The sequence below is a fragment of the Tetrao urogallus genome (assembly GCF_951394365.1).
Source record: "Tetrao urogallus genome assembly, chromosome: 6".
In the NCBI taxonomy this organism is placed as follows: domain Eukaryota; kingdom Metazoa; phylum Chordata; class Aves; order Galliformes; family Phasianidae; genus Tetrao; species Tetrao urogallus.
The window spans coordinates 2,463,930-2,476,941 of NC_136819.1; the positions used below are offsets into that span (position 1 = coordinate 2,463,930).

At 47.6% G+C, this 13,012-nt stretch overlaps 1 protein-coding gene across 2 annotated transcripts in view; it reads left to right on the top strand.

Moving 5' to 3' along the window:
• Positions 1-1,173: 1,173 nt before the first annotated feature.
• QSER1 (glutamine and serine rich 1) overlaps positions 1,174-13,012 on the top strand; it is a gene marked incomplete at both ends in the record, with an annotated part of 32,374 nt that continues 20,535 nt past the window's right edge. For both annotated transcript variants that reach the window (XM_079537605.1, XM_079537606.1), the window contains one exon: positions 1,174-1,289. In XM_079537605.1, coding sequence (XP_079393731.1) covers positions 1,174-1,289 — 116 coding nt within the window. The remainder of the gene's footprint in view (positions 1,290-13,012) is intronic.

Sequence of the window (13,012 nt, forward strand, 5' to 3'; positions counted from 1 at the left end):
GCAGGCATTCGAGGCCAGGCTGGATGTGACTTGTGGATTGGGCAGCCTGGGCTGCTGGTTGGCGACCTGCACACAGCAGGGGTTGGAACTGATGAGCACTGTGCTCCTTTGCAACCCAGGCCATGCTGTGATGCTATGATAAGAGGCTGACCTCCACCTCACCACAACCTCCTTTCAAGGAGCTGCAGAAATCCACGGCACCTCGCTAGGAACTCCTCCTTACCGCGCTGAGCGATCCCCGCTCCCTCGACCCACCAGAACAGCCTCAAAAGCACACGCTCACAAACCACATTTCACCAGCCCCCCCCAGGCTGGATTCAATTTTTCCGCGGGGGGAGGCGGTCGCAGGTCACGTGCCGCAGTCACGTGCCCGCCGCCGGCGGTGCCCTCAGGGTGCAGCGCGGATTGCCGCGCGCCCGCGGGCGGTTGTGTGGTGTTAGCCTCAGGCGGGAACGCCGCTCGGCCCCGCGCCTCGGGCTCTGAGGCGGCGCTCAGGTGGCCGCGGCACCCCGCGTCTCGGCGGTGCCCGGCGCTGACGCCACGCCGCGGAGCGCCGCTTCTCTCAGCGAGAACAAGATGGCCCCGCCCCGGCCCCTCCAACAAAGCCCCAGCGCTCCGCTCGACGCGGCCCCGCCGCGCCGCTGCCGCCGCCGGCCTCTCCCCTCGCCACCCGGCCCGGCCGTCCCCGCCTTCGGCCGTCCCCTCTTTCCCCCCCCCTTCACGCCCGGCCCGGTGCCGGCCGCCATCCCCCGCCGCGTTCCCCGCACCCTCCGGGCCCTGCCCGGCCACCCCGCCAGGCCGCGCGTCCCCGCTCGTCGCGCTCCTCCCAGCCCCCCGACCGCGGCGCCGGGCCCCGCTCAGCTCCCCGCGGCGGGCCGTGGCGGGAGGTGCATCCTGGGAAGGAGCGGCCCGACATGGGTCCCCGCCCGCCCGCCGCGCAGCCCCCGCCGCCGCCCGCGGCTCCGCGCGGCTGAGCGGCAGGGAGGGGAGCGGAGGCGGGGAGGGGAGGCCGGGCCGCGGCGGCCTGGCCCGCGGCGGGGAGGGGGCCGCGGCGCCGCCCGCCCCGCATGAGGCAGGGGGGGCCGCTCCCACCCGCCCCGCTCGCTCCCCGCCGCCGCCGCCGCCCTTCGCGCAGGGCCCCGCCGAGCCCCCGCCGCCCCGCACCCTGCCCCGATGATGGACAGGAACTACCCGCCGACCCCCAGCTTCGCCGAGCCGCCGGCCCCGGCCGCCGCGCAGCCCGCCGCCGCCTGGGCCTACGAGCGGGGCGCCGGCGGCCCGAAGCCCAGGTGAGTAGCGGCCGCCGAGGGGACGCGGCGGGAAAGGCCTCGGTCCGGGCCCGGCCCCGCGGGTGGGAGCGGGGCCCCTCGGCGGGGCGGGCTGCCCGAGCGGGGCGCGCCGCCGTCGCCGTTCTCCGCCCCGGAGGCTCGCGCTGGGCTGCGGCGCCGCGAGTTCAAGAGTTCAGGCGGCGCCGGCCGGGCCGGGCGCGGAGCGGAGCGGGAACAATGCGGAGCGGTGACCTCGGCCCGGCCGCGCGAGCCACGCTCCCGCCAGCCCGCCCGCCCGTCCGTCCGTGTGCCCGCCGCCTCCCGCGCTGCCTGCGGGCCGCCCCGCCGCCAGACCGGCCGGGAGCGCCGACGGAGAGTTGGTGGAGTTCCGGGAAGCGCGGGGATAGCCGGGCCGTCGCGTCGGCCTTGCGCTGCTCCCCGAGGGCACAGCTCCGCCGGCTGGAAGGAGCCTCTGTTGGGCGCCGAGATCCGCGCTGCTGGAGCTGCGGTGCCGCTCTGTGCGGCGCGGCGTGAAGGCAAACGGCGTCGCGAGCGCGGAAAGCTGCCTGTCGGTTAGGTGTGCGTGGAGCTGCGGAGCTGCGGGCGCCGCGGTTCGGTCCGTGCGGTCAGATGAACGGGGCGTCGGGTTGAGGACTGCCGCGCTCGTCATGCCGGTTGCGGCGCTTCTTTTTGTTGTTTCCCTCTGCGTTTGAAGCTAGAGTTTAAGCTCTAGAAGGTTAGGGTTACAAATTCCTCGTGAATTTGCAGAGTCGTTGGGCTCTGCAACCCGTAGGGGTTGAAAGAGACCTCTGGAGATCGTCGAGTCCCAGCCCCTGCGGTGGCAGGTTGGACAGGAAAGGACCCGAGTGGGTCTTGAATGTCTCCAGGGAAGGAGGCTCCGCGGCCCCTCTGGGCAGCCGGTTCCAATGCAGCCCAGACCTGCCTGCTGTACGTTTCTTTTCTTATCCCTGAGTTGAAGGTGGCTGCCTTCAGTTTTCAGCTCCAAATCTAGTTACGGTCCTATTGATGCTGGAAGCCCTGTGGTAAGTCATGCTTTCCCAAATAGGAATTCTTCAGAGTTTTCATCCGTTTTCTGTGTTACATTCTCATTAAGAAAAATAATTTTCTGACGTTTGTTACCAGGCATTCTTTTCTCTCTCTCTCTCTCTTTTTTTTTTTTTTTTAAACTTCATTTATTTTGTTTTCTCCTGGGTGCCCTCCAATATATTGTCATTCTCCTTGAACTGCAGACAGTGCATTTTTTAAGCAATTAAATCGATGTCAAGAAGATCTCTGTGTGGCCTGAGGCTCCAGGTTCTCCGTTTCGCAGAGAACTGCAAGGAGTGTTGGGTTCCTGGCCACAACCTGGTCCTATGAAGCTGCTTCGCTCCCTTCAAAGTTGCCAGCGTGGTAAAATAGAATCTCCCACTGCTCTGTTTCATCTTCCTTTTTAATCGTTGGGCTCCTCTCAGTCATGTTAATATGTTGGCTGCAGCGGTAGTCAGCGACATGCCCTTTTTGTATTGCTCTTGCCAGTTTTCAGCATCTGTGGAGGATCATGTCATCTGTTCCATGAAGAAGCTTTGTATTTTCCAGGTCAGTTAAGAATCTGTAGCGCAGAGAAACCCTGGATCCCTCCAGGGTCTTTGAAGATACACAAGTTCTTGATGATTGGTTCCTGCGTTCCGAAAAACAACCACCCTGCTTTCAAAACAGGACTTAAATCTTTTTAATAGGTGCTACTTTAAAGCATTATCAGTTTTTTATTTTGGAAATTCCTTTATGGAAATGGTATGGAGAGCAGTCTCAAGACAAGTTCCTCACACAAGCTTACGGGATTGTTGCCTGCTGTCTATAATGCTCAGCCTGCTAATAAAAAAAATAATCAAATCAGAATTACTGAATGCAATCTTTATATGACAATATTTTTGCTATGCTTTAGGAAGCAATGTCAAGGAGATCTTGCTTTCAGTTCCTAAAAGTTTCATCTTGAGGCTACGTAGATGGTGATAAACTGTACGTTTTTAAAGGTGTTGACTGAAATGTTTTAAGTTGATTGTGTTTTCTTTCTTAAGCTGCAGCAATGTCAGGGAAAAAAAGCCTGAACTACAGCGTACTTGAAGTTCTCCTGTAGTGAGTTCTTATGTAGGGTTCATGTTGTATGGTAAGATTTAAAATGCAGTAGGATGTAAACTGCCTTGGGGACAGTGCTAAATACAGTCTCAGGGTGCACAGGTGTTTCTGTTTTCGCTCCCACTGCTATTCTCCGTGGCGGGGTGGGGAACTGGGACCTCAGAGCCATGCTGGTCACTAGTGAGGCTGGAAGCGGGTTGTGTAGGTGCTGGTGTGCTGGGACAGAGCTCGAGCGCTCCGGTTTGCGTTGTTGTAGATTGCTTCACTATGTTCCAAACGCTGGTTTTGATTGTGGCTGACAGGTAGTCATCTGAACAGCTGAAGCTGTGTTCATCTGATGTTAAATCACAAAAATGTGTGCCGTGTTCATCTGGTCCTTGTCTGAAGAGAACGTGGCCTTCAGGTGGTACAGGCAGCAGTATTTCCGTCAGGCTGTCCTGATATTTATGCTGGTGCAGGCTGTGTTGTGGCAGGCTGCGTTCCCTTTGTGTGCAGAGCCGTGTTCACAGTCGTGGCTCATCAAAATGATTTCTCCTCCCTACAAGCCTTGCTTCTGTCGTCCTGTACTTAACTTCAGCCATCTGGTTTTTATCCTGCTCCTTATTTCTTGCAGGCACTGTTTTGTCTGTGCAGTGGCACTGCTCCTATTGAAGGAAGCTTGCGGTGGAGTATTGTAAGGACACCGTTACCAGGTCTGCTGTGACATAGCTTATCCTGGAGTAAATAGAAGTCAACAAATGAGAATGGAAATCACTGGAACCTCTTCGTTAGCTGAGAAGAGCTCAGTCGCACTGGGGAGTGCTTGGGCAGCGCAATCAAAGCAGCCCGGAGCAGGAGGGCTGAGATGGGCGCTCCTGTCCTCCATGCTCCCCATTTTCCCCCTGCTTCTTGTGCTGTCTGTTTGCAGCTGGAAGGAATTCCTGCAGAACAACGCTGCTCATGACCTTTATCTCTTAGGAAACCTGGTTTCTGCACCGATGCTGTCTCTTTGGTTGTACAGTCCCGTATTGAGCAGCAGATTGATTTGTTACTCGCTTGAGGAAAAACACGATCTTCAGAAAACCATAATGGCTGTGTAGTAGTTGGTGAGACTGTCATAATTACTTGGAAGGAGAAATGCAGAAAGGCGATAATGATGATGAGTTCCTGGTTGAGTACATGTCCGACTTGGCGAGCCCTCTTGTTTCCATTCGGAGAAGGATTTTTGTTAATTGCTCTCCTTTGGTGTTAGCCCAGCTCTAGGACCTGACCCTGTGTTGTGTGTGGCTGAATGACAGTCCCAGTTATTTGTTATTTTAAGCTTGATGGCAACCGCTGTGGTCTCTGGTGTTTCTTCTGTGCTGGCAGTCTGTGTCCGTCTCTGTCCGACCCAGACGTATGGGTTTTACAGCACTGAATTTGAGACGGTTCTTTACAATAGATAGCACTGACATTTGGTTAGCGTGACCTATATTTATAGCAGCTAATCTAAAATAACAAACTGCTTAGTGATAGTTCAGAGGGAAAGTTATGTAACTGTGAGACTCCAACTTTTATAATGCACTGCTAGGATTTATTTATTTTTTAAACTTACCCTTTTTGCATAGCTGTCAAGCTTTCTGTAACAGCTGTAGGAATGTGACTTTGGTAGGGCTCAATCTGAAGTAATAATAGATTTGTGCATAGCTATAGAAGTTGTAGAAAATAAAAATTAAAAATGCAGGTAATATAGAAAAATATACAACTCTCTCTTTTTTTTTTTTTTTTTTTTTTTTAATCAAATGAAACTTCCTGAGGGGTAAAAACAGTGTTTGTTGCTAAACAGGTGTAATACAAGAAGTTCCCTGTGGTGCGGTGTTTCACTTGCAGAAAGCTGAAGCTCATAAACAGAATGTGTTTAAAATGTTTTCTATGAAAAGATAAAGGCACAGGAGGATTAAATAAAATTTATAAACATATGAAAAGGTGAGTCACTTCTAAATATTACTAAACTTTCTGTCACGGTCTGTATTGGAAACATTCATACACAATCAATCTGTGGAGTAGCACAGGTATTTTAGAGGGACTTAATGAATGAGCCAAAAGGGCATCTCTGAAATGCTGTGCTACTGACCTGTCTGGGAGTGTACCAACTACACCAGGTGTTTCAAGCATCTTGTTATTCGCTGCAGGAGCTGAGGGTGCAGCCCTGCTTCTTCAGCAGGAGTCCTGAGAAGGCTTTGCTGCCCAGATCCCCAGGAGGAGCTCCCTGAGATGAACCACGTGAAGCCCTGGGCCCGCCTTGAGGTCACCTACAGTGATATTTCAGATGTGAGCTCTTTCCCATGGAGCTGAGAGCTTCACCACAGGTTACTTAATACCTCCTTGTTCAGAAAGAAAGGGGTTTTGTGTTCTTTCACCTTTGCAAAAAGTCTTTCAGTCGGTATGAGTATCTTATCTTTCACCCTGTTACTTTAGGTGTAAGCACTTACTTTGTAGCACCAGAGAACAACCTTTTCCCTTTGTTTTTTCTGTACTTTTGCCCACCTCTTTTTTTTGTTCCTTTGGAGATGCTGTTGATCCTGGCATGATGCTGTCATGGGAAGGAGGTTGTTTTTAGAAAAGTCTTCTTAGGAGAAAAGGACTTTGACTGGTTTTATTCATTGTAGACAATAAGGAGAGCTCTTATACAACGCAACGGTATTTTCCTTGGATTGTTTGATTTTCTTTTTTCTTTTTTTTGCACTTAGGCAAAGTGTTCACAACTCTGCGTATCAGAAAGTCATTTTGCATTATGGGTGCCTATTCCATACACTTAAAATAAATCTGGTTAAAAGATAGCGCATGAATCCTGTCATTTCAGACCTTCCTTGGTGGCCGTAAGAGTGACAAAAATAACTCTGAATGCCATGCAGACACCATGCGGTGCTCAGCCTCTGCAGCAAGGCGAGTCTTGCTGTGCCATGCAAGTGATGGAGAGAACTCTGAGAAGTTTCAGGCAAAGAAAAGCAGTGCATTCAGAGAGGACTGAGCTCTCGGTTACCTGATTTACTGATTTACCTGATTTACTGATTTACATGATTTACTGATTTACGAGGCAGATCTCACCAGTTTTGATTTTGTTGTCTCTCCTGTCGCTGCTTCCTTGCCTTCTTGCTGCGGATGGGCTGTTGCACGTGAATGGACACCTGTGCTGTGCTTAAAACCTCTCTGGCCGTGGGTTACAAGGAACGGGTAGGGAACTTTTATTCACCAGCACCTGCATACTTGGATTTTCTTATTTCAGAGCAGTTCACTGAGAACCTATATGTGTTAAGACAAGCTCTTCTTTGCCCCCGTTGCCTTTCTTTTCATCTTCCTTCTACATGCCTACCTCTGATGCTTGCCTGGGACTTGTATAAGTGTAACCAATTACACTGAGCAGGTAAAAGGCACCCTTAGGCGCACTTATCTGAGAGTAATGCTATTTACATAGGAGGATACGAAGGAATACTTACTCCTTAATAACTCTGTGTGAGCTGCATAGGGCTGTCGTATGTCTAGATTTCACTGGAGATAGCCCTCTTTTTCACCTGAGGTTGCAGGAGAAGAGTTTGAGAGCTTTGGCCGTTCGTCTGGTGTTTCCAGATGTCTGGCAGTTTGTCTGAAAGCTCTTGGACATCTGGGCTGAGGCAGACAAACGGGCTGTGCACGTGTGTGCAGTCCGGCTGCTGTTCTGTGGAGATACTGAATGTACCAGCCTGTGCTGCATGTTGTGTTGCGCTTCGTTCTGACCAGGAAATCCCTGTCAGAAATATGGCAACTTAGTGTTTCACACCACATCCTGTTTACTTTCTCTCTTCGTGTCAAAAATTCTGGTGCTAGGCAGTGAATAATCCTTCAATTCATCTCTTTCTCACATTTTGTTATTCTCTACCGAGTCTGCCAGGGATAGCATTTGTACTAAGTTTTTCTTGATTGTATTTGCTATACCAAGAGTGATCCTAGAGAGCTGACTCCTTCAGCCTCTGGGCAGCAAGCATTTGACAAATAACTTCATTTTTTTGTTGGAGCTGGTGATGCGAAGGTCACCAATCCTCAGAGCTGCTGAAGAGATCTGGGATTTCCTTCTGATCTTTTCCCCTCCACAAAACTGCCTTCTGTTGTTCTCTTTAAAAGCAAATACAGGTTTTTCATCATTTAGAAGAACTTTATAATGTGTGTGTGTGTGTCATCTTGTTCTCAATTACTACTTGCGTTTTTTTGTTTAGAAAGCTGCTTGAAAGTTAGAAGATCTTAAAATGATGATGTGGGGTGTAATGCAGGAGCTCGTTATAGAGGGTGAAGTTTCTCCCTAATACAGGGAGAAGTAAATACGATGCAGCTATTTGTCTGCCATTTTGAACAGCACAGGTTTTTCCTCATTGAAGTACTTGTGTGACTGGGTTCGTGTGGTATGAATAGGAACTCCTGCTGACAGCGTGTTAGGCAGGGTCCCCTTGGGAAGACTGGAAATGCAGATTGCAATCTGTTGTAAGATGAAGAGAGCACTGATGAATTTAGCTTGAACGCTTCTTCAATGACTGTGCTAAGCTTCCTTATAGAAGTGGGGAGCAGCATCCTCTGATGTCTCCTTTACGTTAAAGGACTCTTGCGGATGTGTTTTACAGTGTTAAATCTTTTCTGAGCACGCCTGCTACATCAGCACAGAAGGGGTCTTAGTCACAGAGGTGCCTCTTTATTGAATCTAAAGGAGGTCATGTCAGCTGCTTACCCACTGCTGTGTGTTGTGAGATGGGGAAACCAGTGTGGGAAACATCTAGGCTTGCGAGAAGACTTAGAGTATATTTGGTTGCCTTGAACGATGGGCCGTGCAGATGAACACAGATATTGCAGTTTGCATTCCTAAATGTAGGTGGTGAGTAGCTGCCTCAATTCTGTGCAAGTTCTGTGGCTCTGGAATGCAAAGCCTGAGCTTCACAATGGTTTAGAAATACCAGCTTTGAAACGTTGAAAAATTGACTGTTATTTCAGTACAGGATGCTTAAATCTTTGCTTTTGGGTGTTGGCCTCCTTTGTAAATCTGAGTGGTTTAGTGTGTGTGCCTTAGTTTAAAGTAGAAGATAATTCATGGGTTATTTGACTGTGAAATGCTTGGAGGTGTGGTGATGGAGAGGTGTTGCCTAAGATAGCTGTCAATAGGACAGAGGTATTTACATCTCTTCCATCTTTTGTGATTAACATCTCAACTTCAACTTTATCTTTTCCATGTAATTGGAAAACAAAAAGATAAGAAATCAAATAGAACCCGAAAGGTAATACTTAAGCTTACCACAAGTTATGGCACTGTAGTAGTGGAGAGGGAGGAGAAGGGTTGGGAAGCATCTCAGGAGCTGAAATGAATTGTCTGTTTTATAAGGCATTGATGCAGCTAAGCCACATCTTCAGATAACGCTCTGCTGACTTTTGCAAAAATAAAGTTCAGGTGACAATCTGTACCTTTAAAAAGAGAACATATGGCAGCGTGTGAAGTCCTTTCATATACCTGAGGTTCAGAAACAGCTTGTTTCTGTAGGAATCAGAACTTTCACATCCGTAGCTTCAAGATGTAGTTGAACTGATTTTCTGAAGAGATTTATAATTGTTACTGAGAACTCTGCAGGTTCCTTAGTCAGGCAAGCCAGCACTTGTGCTCAGGTATTGGAGTGCCAGTAAGACTGTTTTTGCTTTCCTGAAGCAATTCTGCCTTTGCTTTCTAGAAGGCTCAAGCATAAATAAGTCAGACACACTGGCATGGGAATAAAACGGAGACAGGTCTTTGTTGCTGTGAAATCCTTTTCCTCTGTTAAGAAATGACATGCGTTCAAGGAAGGGATCATGTGAACGGTGCAAACTTGTGCTCGTTCCAGCAATTACCTACGTATAATTTCCTGCCTCGGAGTTTAGTTCTTGGAAGCTGTCACCTTGGCCCTGGAAAGCAAAGAAGTAAGGAGTGTTTCCTCTGGTGAGTACTGCAGGCATTCTGTGTCCGAGCGCCAGCAGTCTCAGTCGTGTTCATGGGGGCTGTGGGTCGAAGTGGAAATGAGTGTTGCGTTATAAGTTTGTCTTTAATGGGAGTGCGGTGGATTAGGGCTTTATATATGCTACTCTGAATGCACTGCCTGTAACAATCTTAGAAGTTAAGAATGCAAAGTTGTGAATAGAACAGGACTGTGCGTTTTACTGTAACATAATACTATTGAAGTCTAATTCTGTCTTTTCTGTCTTTCTGGAAGCCTTCTATCTTGCAGGATAACAGCATTAAAGATGCCTTAAAATGTTGTTCATTCTTTGTTTTTTTACGTGATAGTTCAAAAACAAGGCAGGCAGATGCCATAGATGTGTGCTCTTGGTTGCAGTAACATCTGACCTATTCCCTTTTAAGACGTATCAATTTCAGGGGTACTTTCCTAATTTCTCAGTGGTGGGCTTTGTTTTTCAAGCATCAGATTCTTTTTCCTTCAGGGGTACCATGATTGTTCCAGACTATTGAAAAGAAATATATATATATTTGTGCAAATATTGGTTGACTTTGAAGTATAAAGGGTCATCTTTTGTCCAGTGAGAGAACCAAGAGAATTCAGATACAAGGTGTTGGCTCCTTTTCATTTTTCTTGAATCTGCCAGCATTTGAAAGCATTGAGCCAGCTTTGCTCTCGCAGCCTTGTTTTTGTTGGTTTTTTTCTTCTCAGTATGTCTGAGGCTGGCCCGCAGAGGAGAAAAATTGCACATCGTATGCGTTTCTTAGTAATGGAGCACTGAAGTCAGTCAGAAAACCAGTCTGTGGACTGAATAGGGATTTGTTTTCCTTGCATTGGTATTAAGTGCTTTTTAAAGTTTCAGAAGTGAGTTGGCTTATCAGTTGGACAGCACTGATAAAAAGTTATTAGCCGCGTTGGACTCATTTAAGGAGCTGCTTTCTTTCCAGGCAGATACCTCAGTTCTTTATGATTTTGCTTTCTCAGTCATTGGTGTTTTCCTTTCTGTTGTTTGTTTGCTTTTTAAATACAAGATCTGACTGATTTTGGGTTAAATGTGCCTACTTCTGGCATTGCTTTACTGACTGAGGCAAAGTCCTGTGACTCCATCACTGTTAGAGCGGGCAGCGGAAGCGCATGGCAGCTGAAGGCCAGTGCCATCTTCCATTGGCCCTCCATTCCATCTGTAATGGATCTGTAATAAATGCGATGTTTCCATTCTTTCTGCCTCCACAGGGTGTTGTGAATCTATATATATATATTTATCTTTTTAGAAGAATATTTTTAATATTTAGAAATTAATTGGGCTGTGCTAGTTGGCACTTCAGCAGCTTTGCTTTCAAGCTCTTAACTGGGACTCAGTGTTGTCTATTTGAAGAGCTACCCAAAGGGAGATGCCTTTGCAAAGTGTCTGAGCTTTGGGATAGATGGCTAAGAACTGGTGGTTTTTGTTTTAAAGTATAGTTTAATTCAAATACACTTGAGTTAACTTGAGTCCTATTTCACATAAATCTCAAGTCAGAATGCAAATTGTGAGTTCTAAGCTATTTCCTCATCCATATGAAGATACTGGTGCATTTTTAATCACTTGAGTGATTGAGTTATAAATTGAGTGTGTGCCTGCTCATCTGCCCACAAGTCAGGACACTGCTGTAGTTTTCAGTAAGGCAGAGCTGGGCTGCCCAGATGAAATCCCACTGTTTCCCTCGCTTACCTGGCATCCCATCGCTGCACGGTGTGTGCCGGGTTGTTGCTCTTTGTCTTGTTTGGGTTGGTTGTTTTGGACTTCAGTCTCTTATGCCCGAGAGCTGTGCTGTGTTTTGGAAACAACTCGTCTTCTGGGTGTCCAGTTTCACTGTCAGAGCAGTCTTCACAGTTTGAATACTTTGAAAATGCACTGTGATTTACAGGGTTTCAGTTTTTGGAGCTGTTCTCATTGAAATCAGAGGCAGAACTTGCAACTGCCTGAGAACAAAAGAATGAAGTAAGCGAAGGTGCTAGTTTGAAGTGGTTTTATGTCTGCACTTTGTTGGGTATGGATACTTAGCACAGAGCAAGGCTGTTTGGGGAAAACAAGCAAGTTTTTAGAAGGCTACTATTTATCTTCAGCGCTTATTGCAAATACATTTTGTTTCCTTGCAGAAGTGGTGCTCCCATTCCATTTTGAAGTTAAGTAATGCACTTATTGGTAGCATAAAGCAAATAATTGTGTTGGCAGCTGAGGCAGTTGGCTCGTGCAGTATAAGTCAGCACCTCTTGCAGTTGGTGACCTAAATTTGTATGAAATCATTAAGCCAAAGAGGGCTGTGGCAATAAATTACCTTAACAGCAATATAAAAAGATAACATGAACAGTTGACTCAGGAAAGACTTAATAGCAGGTAATTATAAAGAGTTGTAAGTCAAGGTTGAGGTATTCTACTAACCCTCAGGTAACCAGGTACAGTGCAGAGGATGCACACTTTCTTCAATAAATTTTACTAGATAGCTTAAATCTTCTATCAAACCAAGCAACGTAGCTGAGTAATACCAGAGTTACTTGGCTCTCGTTGGCAAGAATGTTTTGACTGCATCTTTGCAGCAGCAACAAATAGCGGTAGCTCTAGCTAGGATATCTCAGATCTTCTGAACGGGCCTTTTCAGTGAGCATGCTTTCAGAGGGAGCTACTTTACCAATGTGATGGGAGCTCTGTATTGCTTTCCAGCAGTCACTGCTGTGCATTTAACTATGCCAGTGGAAGTGAGAGAGAGGCTGTGATAGATTAGTGTTAGAGAGAAATAGATTTGGCCTCTGACTAGCAACTAATCATAACCAACCAGGTACCCAGAAACTTCTTCAGGAAGTAATGCAGAGTTTGAGTACAAGTGGGAACACCTGTGATATTCTAACAAACTGTGAAACCAGAGTAGGAAAGGCTGGACGGCCATCCTGTTATTTGCCAGCTCAATGGGTTTTTGATAGGCGAATTACAGCCTGTGCAAGTTCATTTGTGTAAAGGTTAACTTTCATAAGGAGAAACCCTGAGGCTGTAATCTTTCAGATTGGTGTGCCTGTGTTTAGGATAAGCCTATGTAAACTAAAGGCATGTATGCAGGCTTTTTGAGATAAGAATCTACATTCCAGCAACAAGTAATTATACAATAAACAATTAACTGTTCTAATAAATACAGTGTTTTTATTGAAAGGCAGGCTCGTTTTTGAGGTTGCGGTTGCATTAACTATGAGCTGGGCGTTTGTGTAAGGAATAAAATAAAAAGTCATCGTGTACTTTGATTATTCTCACGATAGAAATAAGGAGGAAGTTCATTCAAGTGGCTTTATTAGAACGTAGAGGTTCTTGTCGTTAAGTTTCTTGAGGTATAGTTCTCGAGGTTGTTTTGTGTTCGCTCTGAGTTGAGATCTGGCACTTCTCTAAAAGGACATTACTGCTGCGAAAGTCAGCACGTGCAATTGATGCAATGCAATTCCTGAGGCTTCTCGTTCTCCTTTAAAGAATCTTTCATTCTTCATGTGCTGAATGAAGAATGCCTTAGCCTGGCATATGGAATATATGAGCACTCCTATCCTGCGAGCAGATGAGATGGAAGATGTCTGCTGTTAGCACAGTCCAGGCTGGAAGCTAAGCTCAAAGCCTAAGAGGCTGTTATAGGCTGGCTT